At 44.8% G+C, this 15,877-nt stretch overlaps 2 protein-coding genes across 4 annotated transcripts in view; one reads left to right on the forward strand and one right to left on the reverse strand.

Annotated features, from left to right (window-relative positions):
* ARHGAP17 (Rho GTPase activating protein 17) overlaps positions 1 to 1,668 on the forward strand; it is a 69,499-nt gene extending 67,831 nt beyond the window's left edge. For 2 of the 3 annotated variants that reach the window (XM_074964989.1, XM_074964990.1), the window contains one exon: positions 820 to 1,667. In XM_074964989.1, coding sequence (XP_074821090.1) covers positions 820 to 950 — 131 coding nt within the window. In that variant the 3' untranslated portion in view covers positions 951 to 1,667. Of the gene's footprint in view, positions 1 to 819 lie in introns of all 3 variants that reach the window. The other variant, XM_074964988.1, reaches the window with a different exon arrangement.
* Position 1,669: 1 nt separating this feature from the next.
* On the reverse strand, positions 1,670 to 15,829 carry TEX47 (testis expressed 47). Its single transcript, XM_074965002.1, has 7 exons — positions 15,676 to 15,829; positions 13,047 to 13,116; positions 7,814 to 7,917; positions 5,962 to 6,026; positions 4,210 to 4,411; positions 3,526 to 3,685; positions 1,670 to 2,490 (listed from the first exon to the last, which is right to left on the reverse strand). The coding sequence occupies exons 1-7, from the start codon at positions 15,796 to 15,798 to the stop codon at positions 2,453 to 2,455; spliced, it is 762 nt and encodes a 253-aa protein (XP_074821103.1). The 5' UTR covers positions 15,799 to 15,829; the 3' UTR covers positions 1,670 to 2,452.
* Positions 15,830 to 15,877: the final 48 nt, after the last annotated feature.

Here is a 15,877-nt window from a genome sequence, read left to right on the forward strand (position 1 = left end):
GTGTTTGATATCTTTGAGCTCTTCAGGGGGGTTTAAATTGCCTCTCCACGAGCCAGTGGAATAAATTACTGATCTGTGTCTTGAGAAGCTGAAGTGTATGTGGCATATTATGAACACTTGGCTACTTTCCAAAACACTGAGGTGAATGCTTTCATTTAAATGGTTAGCTGTTCTTTCTGGTTTTCTGTCCTGTTCCTAACAGCCACCAGAACTGCAAGATTGAGATCCCCTCTGTCACTTTCTAGATACCTCTACCAGAAAGGGCCAGAACAAAACTCTCCCCTGTCATTGATCAAAGACAAACTACGAGATGTTCCCTACCAGCAAGGGGAAAGAAGCTGAACCCAACCCTTTCTTGGGACCATTAGTGTTGATTTTAAATAGTTTCTCCTTCTGCCTGTAATAGACACCTTCCCTGGATATCATACATGTTCGTTACTTCACAAGTCATGGGGAGGTATTTCTATAATACTCTTTATAGAATGCAAAATTCATTCTTGTTTCCTCCAGAGTGGGTGTCTACAGCAGAAGCTGGGAATATTACAAGGCAGTGTAATTTGACATTGAAATGTTCAGTTCTTTTTTAGCTTGTTTCTGTCAGGCAGGTGACGATGGGGGTGGCTGGGAGGAGCTACCCAAACTTCATTCAGTTTTTCTGAAGTGGCTTGTGTGCATATGCAGGCCCTGAACTTGCAAAACCTCTGTTAAGCTGTTGTCCTACCTGGATCTGTTCCTTTCCCTTTGTTTATAAGGAAATATATCTGAGATCTAATGACTGTCCAGACACTATACATTTTATGTTTTTCTGCTTTTTTGTAGACTCCAATTCCAATGTTCAAGAACCACTTAGTAGCCTCTCTTCAGAGTTTCCTACAGAGTCAGCAAGCAAGGAATTGCACAACCATCTCATGCTTAATGTTGACAATGATACAGAAAGCACTGCTCTGTAAAAGAAAACACATGCTCCAAAACTTTTAAAAAAACCTTTCTGTCCTCATGGAAAAGTAGCAAATCAAGACCTAACAGTGAAAAGCTTTTTTTGAAGATATGGTGGAACTGTATGAAGGCTCTACTTACATGTAAGGCAATCTAACCATACAGAAGAAGTTTAATGATCTGTGTCTTGACAGTGGTTTCAAAAATCCTAGATGGGAAGAGTTGATTACTGTGGAAATTTACATAGGACGCTTAACTGCTGCTAATACAGATGGCATTAGCAGAAATCCCAAAAGAATAAAAAGCAGTGCATCAGTTACTATTTAAAGTGCATGTATGGAAATAACCTACTTAATGTCACTGTTACTTTTGTTCCTAGTTCTTAGACATTATATTAAAAAGGAGATGCCTTGCAAGAGACTTTCCCTCACTGACTTGCTGCAGACTTTTGTTTTTGTTAAAGTATGAACCAAAAAATGCCAGAGTGCTGGTGGTGACTGCTGGTTATCAGTCACCTGTCAAAACTGTGGATGTATTCCAGTGCCTTGAAGGACTGTCATATCATAGAAAGAAACTTACTGTATCTTTAACCATTTTATTGCTACTTTAAGTACTGACCATTATCTGTATGTCATAGTTATTTGTATTAACTATACCTGCTTTTTATGTGAAACTGTGGAAATGTTTATGCTTTCATTTAAATTGGCTGAATTTTGAACATCTGTTTGGATTCATCAGTTGAGTGAGCATTTATAAAATTAAAGGATTCTGTCTTTTGTTGTTTGAAGGCCTATTTATTCCCGTATCCAAATATAACTAACTTCTCCATGCATTTTTGTGATCCACTGAAAACACAATAGGACTTCAGTGCTGAGCTTTAACTGCTACTCTTTAAAGTGGCTACATCTGAGACCTGGTGCCTGTTAATTATTCCACCACAAAGTATGGCTGAGTGCTCAACTGATCTATCTTTCATAGACTATGCAAGAGAGAGAGAATCCTAGGACTGGAAGGGACCTCAAGAGGGACCGTCTAGTCTCCTGCACTCATAGGCAGGGCAAAGTATTATCTAGGTTGTTTTCTAGACCTTTAATCATACTTGTATGATAGTCCTAATTTGTATTCTTTTGTATACAAGCTCATGCACTACCCCTATTTGACCCTGCCTCTGAATTTTTTGGTATAACTCATGCACAGTGATTGTCACATTCCATAGTTTCACCCTGTCCTTGAAAGTCTATTTATTCACATTTCATATGGCAGATAACACATGACTTACACTGAAGCCCTTTTCCTGACCCTCTCCTACTGCATAGAAGCTGCTCCTTCATACTTCCACTGGTCTCCAGGAAGAATGTCAGGTTAAAAGTGCATGGTCTCTAAAAGATAAGTGGATCCAGCATTCATGGTAGCTTGTTCACTGTTACACGTAGAATTCAAGGGGGCCTTGAAGCGTGTTTTGTAAATAATGAAAACATGACATAATGCTAAGAAGGAAGTACTTTAGTTTAGTGTATCATGGATACAAGTGACATGGGGTAGGCCACACAGTTTCTGTGAGGAAGAAAAGATGAAAGCCTTAATCATTGAAATGGAATTGAGCCAATATTCATACAAACAGCTGAAAGTGATTTCTTTAACCCTTACATCCTGCAACTCAAACTAGCTCCTATTAGTCAAAATATCAGACTAGCCCTTCGGGTTAATTGGGGGAACATGCTACCTCTTATAGGCCTTGTGGATTACACTTCAGTCCTACAGCCCTCTCATACTGTAGGGGGATAGGAGTGGTGTATTTCAGAATGGCTTTGTCTCCCACATTGAAAACAAGCTTATTCTAATATAGGTTCTGGAGTAAGGCTTTCCCCCATCTACTTAGCCTGACTGCTCCCCTCACAGAGCAGAAAAGGTCTTGAGCAGCCTTTCAGGAAAGCAGCTTGCATTCCTAGCCACCTTTCCTGGCCGGATTGGGAGGGGCAGAGCTATAAGCAACATAGTGACAATTGCAGGGACCCGTGTCACTGTGATGAACAAAATGGGCAACAGTTCTTGTGAAACCACCTTCTGATTTTTCCTCTAAGACTGAGTTTTGCACTCTTCTCTTCCCCCCCCCCCCCCTTCAATATGCACAGTTGGAGGGTCTAATCAAAAGCATTAAATGCCCACTCCTATTGAGCCCCTAAAAGGGGAGGAGATGGTGTTACCAGTAAGACTAAGCATCAGGTCAAGATTCGAACCTTTTGCCCCTCAGGCACACAATCACATGCTGCAGCTGGAATGAAAAGCTCATTACTGTACTTGTGAAAGGACAATATTAAATATTTTCAGAGGAGGTGGTGACTTCATGGAATAACTTTAAAAGGCAACATTTGTTTAGAAGAGTTCTTAACAGGGAAGGAATCTCTTGTTAATAGGTACACTCAATTACAGTAATTCTCCAGGTTCCTCTACCTGTTAGCATCCCTCTACTTTCCCATAAATTCACCATTATGTGAGCTAGAAGTTTGGTTCCATAGGGTTCACGTTTTGTACTATCTGCCCTCTAAACAATTCATCCCAACCAATTGCCTTGTAAAACTGCAGAAGTACCTGAAGCCATGGCAGGCTGTAAAGGATTGTTATACATTTTCAGAAATGCTTCTGGACTCATAAATTCTTTTGCCTTGCACAAGTAGTTAATTGTTTCTGCTGGGATTAGAAGTTCTGGAACAAGGGTGTGTAGATTGTCACCGAGTCCCTTACTGCTCACCTATGTGTGAAATAAAATTATAGTACTTCAGCGCAGTTAGACTTTTATGTTACAAATTCGTTAAATACACCCAGGGCATTCCTATCCCCCAACGAAGGGAATGTGCTAAAGGAAGCATATCTGATTTATCTTCCCTATTTACAAGTGGTGTTCTTGCTCTGCTCGGAACAATGGATCAGGCTGAGCTGGGTAACCAGAATTTAGAGGGTAGCTTAGCCCATGAGGTTCAAGAATGAAATTTGTATGGTTTTCAGCTTGTTAATGCAGTCAGTGATAGACTGAAAAGGTGTAACCAGTGGCTGCACAAGCCGGTGTAGTTTGGAAGACCGAGGTTTGAAATAAAAGCCAAGTGTTTTCTTCATTCCTCTCACTACACCATTCTAGAGTCCAAGGAGAAAGGCAGGTCGATGCACAGCAAGATGAGACTAAACCAGGACTTATTTGCATTAGTAAACTCATATAGTTTTGAAAAAAGGTTAATTTAGAATAGTAACTTGAACATTCTATTTTAATGTAAGTTTCACCTTAAAAGTCTTTGAAAGGTATGTTCCCAGTTTGAGGAGGAGTGTAAGACATTCAGTGACCACCTCTTCTGTAGACTCTGATTGTGTCACATCTTCCAGGTATGTCACAGGCAGTATCACCATTGTGACATACCACTGCAGGAAGAGCCTGGTTGGGATGTTATGTGACACCACTAAAATCTTAATTTCCTGTAACAAAGCACTAAGTGAAGAAAGTTAGCTGTAGTCTGAATTCCATCATTCTTCTGTACACATAAAAGGTTTCTGACCAGACATGGTGTATTTCATAAACTGGCAATGTTTGATTACTTGCATCATATGGACCATTGCTATTTTTAACAACATTTTTTTTTTTAAAACTTCCTGCCTATATTAGCGATCACCTAGTTCTATTTTGGATCTAACTATTGATATGGTCTCCTTATCTGACCACATCTTAAGGCTCTTATCTTGAATAGTAATTATATATTGTGGGGTGTGGTTTTATATTTATATATTATAAATGTGTGGTTTTGATTGGTAAAAGTTTATACATCTGATGAGTTTGACTAGGACAGCAGTCAATTACAAAATGAAAGCAAATGCCTGAGATATTTTCAGCATGTTTACAGTGTCTCCTTTACTGCATCTTGTGCTGGGGTGTACTCTCCAAGCTGCCACTGCAAGAGCTGAATTAGGCCAGGTGGGCTCAATCACCCAATTAAGCTGTGAATTGGGGATATTTAGGCTGTGTGGAGGAAGTTAATTAGAAGGAGGCTCAAGATTGAGGGAACATGCAGGGCTTTCATAAACCCAGGAGGGCAGCAACAGTGCGGGGAGCAGCAGCGAGGAAGCCTGCAGGAAGGGAGAAGGAAGGGGGAGAAGATGCATGGTGGGTGAGAGCAGTAAAGTTGATATAGACACACACCTTGATTGCTTGTTGAGGGTCCTAGACTCGAACCCAGGGCAGAGGGCAAGCCTGGGTCCCTCTGCCATCTGCTGCAGAGTGGCACAGCCTGGGGCAGTGAATTGGAAGGCTGCCTGAGTCAATGCAGGAGTGACCCAGTTAGGGCAGTGGGTGTGAGGATTGCATGACAACTGTTGGTGGCAAAAGGCTTTGAAAGACCCCCCTGAAGAGGGAAAAACAGTGAGCTGGGCAGAGGGCTGAGTCACGAAGCAGCATGCTGCAACTCTGAGTGGGAGGAGAGCTGCAACAAGGGAAGAGAAGAAAGGGGGTGCTGAACTAGGCGGAGCTAATTGCCACCCAGTGGCTAGTGGAGCACACAATGTCATACCTGTTCTTGTTCAAAGCACAATTCGGAAACTGTACAGCCAAATTAAATGCTAGGCATTGGATCTCAGAGGGCAGGAGAACTGCAAACAACTGAAGTCCAAGGAAAACAGAGAAATTTCAATGGAGGAGTTTGCCAACTTTCTTAGTACTCATTCCCACCTATCCAGTTTTGTATGGGATACTGAAGAGGAGGAAAAGAGCCATTCCTCCTTTCAAAAGAAAGAGGCATATGGCACCTGAAGAACAAGGAAGGATAAATACAGATGATAAATCTAAATGAGGAAAATATTTTTCACACTAAAATTAAAACGTAACCCACCCCATGGTCTCTCAGTGTTCAGCAGGGGGAAATACTAAGCTATTTCTCTCTAATAATTATACTGAATGCTCATTTTAACCCTAACAAATTCATTGTCATTCCTGCATTAAAAGTTACTTCCACAAGAGCAGGTTTCTTTGAGCTCTTCTGAAACACTTACCTGGAGCCTTGCTTCTGGAGAGAAGCTAGAGCTTGGAGGATATGATATAATGTGCCGCTGGAGGACTGCAAAGGAAAAAGTGGGGTTGTTACAAAGGTTCAGCGTAAAAAACAACTGAATATAAAAATAACTGATCAGATGGTATTGGTGTATGATGAGCTTCCAAGCTGGATCACAGATGCTGAGGTGGGAACACTGCAAAGTTCAAGTGCTCAGCCAGAGCTGGGGGGCACTATTCCCTCTGGTACTGATGGACTCTACAGAGAATGTTGTCCCGTCTTCTTCACTCAGAATTGCAAATTGGGGGCATTACTTGAATAGATTGGAACAACATGGACAGTCCTAGAGACAACTGATTCTCAGTCACTAACCCCACCAGTAGGGCTGTAGATTCATCACAGTTAACTCACACGATTAATTGAAGTTTTAATCACCCTGTTAAACAATAGAATACCAACTGAAATTTATTACATATTTTTGGATGTTTTCTACATTCTCAAATATATTGATTTCAATTACAACACAGAACACCAAGTGTACAGTGCTCACTTTATATTTATTTTTTTTACAAATATTTGCACTGTAAAAATATTTTTAAGTTCACCATATACAAGTACTGTTAATGCAATATCGATCATGAAAGTTGAACTTACAAATGTAGAATTATATACCAAAAAAACTGCATTAAAAATAAAAATGTAAAACTTTAGAGCCTACAAATCCATTCAGTCCTACTTCTTGTTCAGGCAGTCACTCAGACAAGTTTGTTTATATTTTCAGGAGATAATGCTGCCCGCTTCTTGTTTACAATGTCACCTGACAGTGAGAACAGACATTTGCATGGCACTGTTGTAGCCGGCGTCACAAGATATTTACATGCCAGACGCGCTCAAGATTCATATGTCCCGTCATCTTCAACCACCATGCCAGAGGATATGTGATCATGCTGATGATGGGTTCTGCTCAATAACAATCCAAAGCAGTGCAGGCTCATGCATGTTCACTTTCATCATCTGAGGCAGATGCCACCAGCAGAAGGTTGATTTTCTTTTTTTGGTGGTTCGGGTTCTGTAGTTTCCACATCAGAGTGTTGCTCTTTTAAGATTTCTGAAAGCATTCTCCACACATCATCTCTCAGATTTTGGAAGGCACTTCAGATTCTTAAACCTTGAGTCGAGTGGTGTAGCTATCTTTAGAAATCTCATATCGGTACCTTGTGTTTTGTCAAATCTGCAGTGAAAGTGTTCTTAAAATGAACAGTATATGCTGGGTCCTCACCGGAGACTGCTATAACATGAAATATATGGCCGAATGCGGGTAAAACAGAGCAGGGGACATACTATTCTCCCCCAAGGAGTTCAGTCAAAATTTAAGGCTTGAAAGTTTTACAGTTTTATTTTTGAATGCAGTTCTGTAACAAAAAAAAAAAATCTACATTTGTAAGCTGCACTTTCACGATAAAGAGATTGCATTACAGTTCTTGTATGAGGTGAACTGAAAATATGATTTCTTTTATCATTTTTACAGTGCAAATATTTGTAATAAAATAAATAAATGGCATTCTATTAACAGTATGATCCAATTAATTTTTTTAATCATGCAGTTAATCACGATTATTTTAATTGCTTGACCGCCCTAATTTTAAGGTTCTAGTCCTTTTCTTTAAAGCCTTAAATGAACTAGACCCTTAGAGCCTGCCTTGCACTACATTCACTACATCAGCTAGGGTTGACAGGGATGGTTGGACAGATAGCACCCAGGGTGTTTGCACAAGAATCAAGGATACAGCTTTCACTGTGGGAGGCCCACAAGCTTATAGAATGTATTACCCAAGGAGATTTACTTAACCTACCTCTAGTATATGAAGAATGGAGCTGGGATAGAGGAGAAGTAGACCTGAGACTGGTTCTCCAAGGTGGTATTTTAGTATGTTCTGAAACAGTCTTTCATGGTAACCTTATTTAAAAAACACAGGATTGGCTGTCATGTGGGAATACAGTGTACAACTTCAGAAAACTAGCATTTCACCTCACCCTATGCTATAGTCATAATGTCAGAGGCCATCAAGAATGCGGTGAGTGAGCTGACTCTTTAAATCTAAGAAGAAACATTAAAAATAGTCATTGGCTTGGGAGTCTATTCTCTTCCTATAGGCAAAAGACTCCTAGATTTTTTGAAAATGGCTTTGCTCAAGTATCATATTCAGTAAAATTGGGGCCAGCTAATCAGATTGATTAGTGGCTAATATAATTAATATAACATTTCAGCAATAGGCTTAATCTTAACATGGTTCACCTAAAACTGTTGTACTTGGTGTATTAGCTGAGGCATGTAGCAAAGAGTGCCCAGAATTTCCCCTAACAATTGCTGCATTGAATGCTTAGCTCTGTCTTTGTTGTTGTGGTTGTTTTTTTTAACTGTGCAGCACCCAAAGGCCATACAGGTTGGGAATGCTTTAGAAATAACTCTGTGGGAGTTTTACAAATCCACATGGATAAGAATCCTTGCCTCTCGCTGTTGCAGCTAAATGTGTAGCTGTTTGATAAAGGCACCAATAACTACTGCATCCTCATTCATCAAGGTATTCAACAGACATACACTAATCATTTGGTTTAACAGAAACAGTCATAATTGAATGTACGTCATAGAATCAGTCTCCTGCTCTGAAAATAAAGATCTCCCCGTTCCCTTCAGGGTTGCTTATTGATAGCTGTGCTCTCATTTGCTCCAGTATTTAGTACTAAGCAAGGACTTTTGACAAATGATAACTTTTTATTGCATTAGTATCTAACCAAATGGTAGGTTCATCTGTACTCCCACCCTTTAAATAGACTACTGCTTTATTGCCAGTCCATTATCTGTAGGTTACTTACCCTTTGTATGAAACATTTGCTATAACTGTGTAGTGGCTACAGCTTTGGACGGATGCTTAACAAAAAAAATTGAAAGAAAGGGGGGAAAAAATAAAAAGCTAGGTATGGAATTAGAAGTGAGCTGTAGCTCACAGAAGCTTCTGCTCAAGAGGGTGATCAGGCTGACATCTAGGGGCTGTCCCTGACCATAGCAGCATAAATCTTCAACTGTTACACCACTGTGAATGCATCACAGTAACTGCTACTTTCCATATTTTATTTGAGTTCATGCCAAGTCTGATCTCTTTGAGGACAAAGCCAGCTCCCTCTGGTGTATAACTGAAAAATCACTGTAAAGGTACTGTAAAGGTAGAGAAGAAATGATGTAATGAATCACCGAAACCAGTACCATGGTGTGATAGCAGAAAGAAATGTCAACTACTTTCACACACTTCTTCTCCAGTTGGGGTTATGAAGTAATTGGTGTGTTGAGGGTTTGTTTTTTTTTAAAACTGTTTGTATTTATCACTTGTCATACCAAAAAAAAAAGGGGGGGGGGTTTGTTGAAAGGCTGCTATCTTTAACATATACTGCAGCCATCCCTGCCCCCTCTGCATACATGATGCATTGGATTTAAATCCAAGCGGTGCTGCTTAATTCACAATACTTAGTTCCATTGTCTTCAAAATAAAGTGAGGTCACGGTGCTCATCTTTTCGTTGTTGATGATGAAGCTGTGAAAACAATGGATTCAGGTCCTCTTCAGCCATGACGCTGGTGTGTGGCTGACAACAACAGACATGGCCCCGAGAGCTTTGTGGACTTAGGAAGAAAGGGCTGGGAGGGTGGGAAACAGGCAGCAGCACTTTAAAAGTGCGTCTTTTACCTGATAGCACAGGTTTGCTCTAGGTGTTAGGGGATAGGTATGCAGAAGAATTTATGGTTTATAATGGCATGAACGAGAAATGTATTTGTACAGCAAGCTTTGTTCTACCAGCCTCTAATTACTTCAGCAGTGAATAAACCTGGTCGTGGTGATCATATAATTAATTCCTTTCAGGATCAGCAATATATCTGGACTTACCTTAAAGGCAGTTTAGCTTTATTATAGGAGCCAAAGAGACTGGTGTATTCTCCCCATGCCAGGTCTGAAGTGGTCGTTATTTAAGTTGTCATTAAAGCTGTATTGGGAACTCTATCCTCACTTTAAAAAAAAAACAGGAGTACTTGTGGCACCTTAAAGACTAACAAATTTATTAGAGCATAAGCTTTCGTGAGCTACAGCTCACTTCATTGGATGCACTGAATGGAACATATAGTAAGAAGATATATATATATATACACATACACATACGGAGAAGGTGGAATTTGCCAAACAGTGAGGGTATGTCTACACTACGAAATTAGGTTGAATTTATAGAAGTTGTTTTTTTAGAAATCGTTTTTATATAGTCGATTGTGTGTCCCCACACAAAATGCTCTAAGTGCATTAACTTGGCGGAGCGCTATCACAGTACCGAGGCTAGCGTCGACTTCCGGAGTGTTGCACTGTGGGTAGCTATCCCACAGTTTCTGCAGTCTTCGCCGCCCATTGGAATTCTGGGTTGAGATCCCAATGCCTGATGGGGCAAAAAACATTGTCGTGGGTGGTTCTGGGTACATGTCGTCAGGCCCTCCCTCCGTGAAAGCAACGGCAGACAATCGTTTTGCGCCTTTTTTCCTGAGTTACCTGTGCAGACGCCATACCACGGCAAGCATGGAGCCCGCTCAGCTCACTGTCACCGTACGTCTCCTGGGTGCTGGCAGATGTGGTACTGCATTGCTACACAGCAGCAGCAACCCATTGCCTTGTGGCAGCAGACAGTGCAATAGGCCTGATAACCACTGTCATCGTGTCCGAGGTGCTCCTGGCAGCCTTGGGAAGGTCGGTCAGGAGCGCCTGGGCAGACATGGGTGCAGGGACTAAATTAGGAGTGACTCGACTAGGTCATCCTCTTTAGGACTACCGGTAGTCCTATTGTACCATCTTATGGCGAGCAGGCAGGAGATGAGGATGGCTAGTAGTCCTACTGCACCGTCTGCTGCTAGCCAAAGATGTAAAAGATAGATGGAGTGTCAGTAAGGGGGGGCAGCATGAGCTCAGAGAACATTTCATCGCAAATGTGTTTTTTTCGCCTTCTAATCTTCACTAGCCTCTGGGAAGGAGAAGATTCTGTGATCCTTGAAACACATGCAGCTGGTGGAGGAAAAAAAAGGGACAGTGGTATTTAAAAAGACACATTTTATAGAACAATGGGTACACTCTTTCACAGTAAAACTTGCTGTTAACATTACATACATAGCACATGTGCTTTCGTTACAAGGTCGCATTTTGCCTAGCCCCACCCCCCTCCCCATGGCTAACAGCGGAGAACATTTCTGTTCAGCCACAGGCAAACAGCCCAACAGGAAAGGGCACCTCTGAATATCCCCTTAAGAAAAGCACCCTATTTCAACCAGGTGACCATGAATGATATCACTCTCCTGAGGATAACACAGAGAGATAAAGAACGGATGTTGTCTGAACGCCAGCAAACATACACTGCAATGCTTTGTTGTACAATGATTCCCGAGTACGTGTTACTGTCCTGGAGTGGTAAAGTGTCCTACCATGGTGGACAGAATAAGGCTGCCCTCCCCAGAAACCTTTTGCAAAGGCATTGGGAGTACATCCAGGAGAGCTGCAAATGCCAGGGCAAATTAATCATTAAACACGCTTGCTTTTAAACCATGTATAGTATTTAAAAAGGTACACTCACCAGAGGTCCCTTTTCCGCCTGGCGGGTCCGGGGCGCAGCCTTGGGTGGGTTTGGGGGGTACTGGCTCCAGGTCCAGGATGAAAAACAGTTCCTGGCTGTCGGGAAAACCGGTTTCTCCGCTTGCTTGCTGTAAGCTATCTTCCTAGTCCCCAAAACCTGCTTCCGTGTTGCCTCCATCTCCACTGAAGGAGTCAAACAACACGGTTGGGGTAGTGGTGGCTGAACCCCCTAAAATGGCATGCAGCTCATCATAGAAGCAGCATGTTTGGGGCTCTGACCCGGAGCGGCCATTTGCCTCTCTGGTTTTCGGGTAGGCTTGCCTCAGCTCCTTAAGTTTCAAGCGGCACTGCTTCGGGTCCCTGTTATGGCCTCTGTCCTTCATGCCCTGGGAGATTTTGACAAATGTTTTGGCATTTCGAAAACTGGAACAGAGTTCTGATAGCACGGATTCCTCTCCCCATACAGCAATCAGATCCCGTACCTCCCGTTCGGTCCATGCTGGAGCTCTTTTGCGATTCTGGGACTCCATCATGGTCACCTCTGCTGATGAGCTCTGCATGGTCACCTCTGCTGATGAGCTCTGCACTCACCTGCAGCTTGCCACGCTGGCCAAACAGGAAATGAAATTCAAAAGTTCGCGGGCCTTTTCCTGTCTACCTGGCCAGTGCATCTGAGTTCAGAGTGCTGTCCAGAGCAGTCACAACGGAGCACTCTGGGATAGCTCCCGGAGGCCAATACCATCTAATTGCATCCACAGTACCCCAAATTTGACCCGGCAAGGCCGATTTCAGTGCTAATCCCCTTGTTGGGTGTGGAGTAAGGAAATCGATTTTAAGAGCCCTTTAAGTCGAAAAAAAGGACTTCGTCGTGTGGATGGGTGCAGGGTTAAATCAATTTAATGCTGCTAAATTCGACCTCAACTCCTACTGTAGACCAGGGCTAAGAGGCTAATTAATTAAGATGAGCTATTATCAGCAGGAGATAAAAAACTTTTGTAGTGATAAGATGGCACATTTAGACAGTTGACAAGAAGGTGTGAGAATACTTAACATGTGGCCTCTTACAATTGTATGGCAAATTCCACCTTCTCCGTATGTGTATATATATCTATCTTCTTACTATATGTTCCATTCAATGCATGGATGAAGTGGGCTGTAGCCCACGAAAGCTTATGCTCTAATAAATTTGTTAGTCTCTAAGGTGCCACAAGTACTCCTGTTTTTGGGGGGGGGGGGTTGCACATACAGACAAACATGGCTGCTACTCTGAAACCTCACTTTTTAAATGAGCTATATAGAACCCAGGAGAGCAGCTGTTTCTGCTGTGTAGCCCTGAAATTTCTGCTACTCCTCACCTACCAGAGTCTGCATCCCCAGGGCAAGTATCTTACAAGTTAAACAGTCAAAAGGCAGATTGATGAAAAGATATTATTGTACCTGTAACCTCTCGCCTGTCTGCTCTTTCTGATAGCTTGGCAACAAAAAATAACCTGTGCAGCAGGAACTTCTAGCCAGGAAAGAAAACCAGACACGTTTACCTAAAAGCTGTTATTCACTGGCACTGATCACTTTTAACTGTGTACTACTCAAGTATTTGAGCACTTCCTAAGCCTCGATGAAGTTAACCTAACAACTACATTGTAAATTCATTTGCAAATTGGATACTATTAATTTGGGCTTGAATAGAGACTGGGAGTGGCTAAGTCATTATGCAAGGTAGCCTATCTCCCCTTGTTTTTTTCCTACAAACCCCCCCCCCCCCCCCCCCAAGACGTTCTGGTTAAACTTGGATTATTGCTGTGCACATTGTAAGATGAACTATTGCCAGCAGGAGAGTGAGTTTGTGTGTGTGGTTTTTGGAGGGGGGGTGTGTGGGGGGGGGGTGAGAAAACCTGGATTAGTGCTGGAAATGACCCACCTTGATTATCATGCGCATTATAAAGAGAGGTTTCAAAGAGGGATGGGCTATTACCAGCAGGAGAGTGAGTTTGTATGTGTGTCTGTGTGTGGGGGGGGGGGGGGGGGAAGAGTGAGAAAACCTTGATTTGTGCTGGAAATGGCCTTCCTTGATGATCACTTGATGATCACTTTAGATAAGCTGTTAGCAGCAGGACAGTGGGGTGGGAGGAAGTTTTGTTTCATGGTCTCTGTGTGTATATAATGTCTTCTGCAGTTTCCACGATATGCTATGCATCCGATGAAGTGAGCTGTAGCTCACGAAAGCTCATGCTCAAATAAACTGGTTAGTCTCTAAGGTGCCACAAGTACTCCTTTTCTTTTTTCTTTTTACGAATACAGACTAACACGGCTGTTACTCTGAAAATTGTAAAGAAGGGAAAGAAAGGAAAGAAGTAACATGTCCAAGGTCACACTGCAAAGGTGGGGAAGAGGTGGGACCAGAAAGGAATCCAGACTCTTTAGGGGCTGATTCTCCACTGTTTTGCAACTTATTTGTATTACCATCCTACCTAGGAGCCCTCATGCAGTTATTTATCTCTGCACAAGATGGGTGCAATCCACTGCTAGTCTGGCCTGGTAGCATTGTACATTGTCTTGCATAGGGGTAAATGACTGCACAAGGTCATAAAATGGAGAGAATCAGGCTCTTTCTTTCTCCCATTTGGCTAAATTATTCAGTTTCAGAAAGCTCTGTCTGTGGGAACAAAATGGCATTGCAAAGAAAGAGACCTACCAATAGCTGGTGCATGAATTTATCAATCTATCATCTCTCTACAAAACATCCTGGTCCCCACTCGGAGACCCAAAGCGGTGACTCCAGCCCCCACTAAGGCTCACAGGCACCATGGAGGAGTGAGTTAGAAATAAGCTGGGCCTTGTTTCTGTACCAGGCAGCAGGGAGTCAAGGGCCTGGCTGGGAGTGGTGCCAGCCGACAGGCTCCAGCGAAGAGGGTGTGGGGGGAGAGAGGAGAGAACCGTGGGCCTGAGAGTGTAAGATGGTCTATGGGCCCCATGCAGCGATGGGGCTCTAGTGGGGAGGGCGGTGCAGGGACAGGCCACTGCCTCTGGGGCGACAGCTGGCCTGCTTCCTCTGACAAAAACAGCAGAAGCTGGAGGACAGCCCCCGGTCTCCTCTACCACCACCCACCCCTCCCTTCTTCCCCTCTCCCCAGCCTCCTCCACCTCTCACCCCCTCCTCCACTCCCCCCACATTGCCCAAACTACCACCCGCCCCTCCTCCAACTACCCCCTCCCCCAGCCTCCTGTACCCACCCACCCACGCACTCCCCAATCTACTCCAGCCCCCCACCTCTCACCCCCTCCCCTCCTCCAACTGCCCACCTCTCTCCCCCTCCCTCCCCCAGCCTCCACCCCCCACCCCATTCCTCAATCCCCCCTCATGCCCCCTCCCCCCAGCCTCCACCCCCCCACACCCACACATTGCCCGACCCCCCCCACCCCATTCCTCAATCCCCTCTCGCCCCCTCCCCCCAGCCTCCACCCCCCCACACCCAATTGCCCGACCCCACCAACCCATTCCTCAATCCCCCCTCGCCCCCTCCCCCCAGCCTCCACCCCCCCACACCCAATTGCCCGACCCCCCCACCCCATTCCTCAATCCCCCCTCGCCCCCTCCCCCAGCCTCCACCCCCCCACATTGCCCGACCCCCCCACCCCATTCCTCAATCCCCCTTCGCCCCCTCCCCCAGCCTCCACCCCCCCACATTGCCCGACCCCCCACCCCATTCCTCAATCCCCCTTCGCCCCCTCCCCCCAGCCTCCACCCCCCCACATTGCCCGACCCCATTCCTCAATCCCCCTTCGCCCCCTCCCCCCAGCCTCCACCCCCCCACATTGCCCGACCCCATTCCTCAATCCCCCCTCGCCCCCTCCCCCCAGCCTCCACCCCCCCACATTGCCCGACCCCATTCCTCAATCCCCCCTCGCCCCCTCCCCCCAGCCTCCACCCCCCCACATTGCCCGACCCCCCACCCCATTCCTCAATCCCCCCTCGCCCCCTCCTCCCAGCCTCCACCCCCCCACACCCAACTGCCCGACCCCCCCACCGCATTCCTCAACCCCCCCCCCCGCCCCCTCCCGCCCGGACCTTGAGCTGCAGCCGCCGCTTCTCCTCCAGGGCGCCGAGCAGGTTGCTCCGCGGGATCAGGGCGGGCACCAGGGACTCGGCCCGGACCGACCCCTTCGTCCGCGACGGGTGGGCGCCCGACATGGCGGCCCCGAGCGCCCCAGAGCGCGGCCGGGCGGCGGGCGGGGCGCGCGCTCATGCCCGGGGGGGGGGGGCTGAGCCC

This window comes from Natator depressus, chromosome 10 (genome assembly GCF_965152275.1).
Source record: "Natator depressus isolate rNatDep1 chromosome 10, rNatDep2.hap1, whole genome shotgun sequence".
In the NCBI taxonomy this organism is placed as follows: Eukaryota; Metazoa; Chordata; order Testudines; family Cheloniidae; genus Natator; species Natator depressus.

Coding starts and splice junctions, on each gene's coding strand:
- TEX47 (XM_074965002.1), bottom strand. CDS start 15,798: ATGTCGGGCGCCCACCCGTCGCGGACGAAGGGGTCGGTCCGGGCCGAG. Junction 6,027..7,813: donor CCATTCTTCATATACTAGAG/GTAGGTTAAGTA, acceptor TTTCCTTTGCAG/TCCTCCAGCGGCACATTATA. Junction 3,686..4,209: donor ACCTTTCAAAGACTTTTAAG/GTGAAACTTACA, acceptor TTTCACACATAG/GTGAGCAGTAAGGGACTCGG.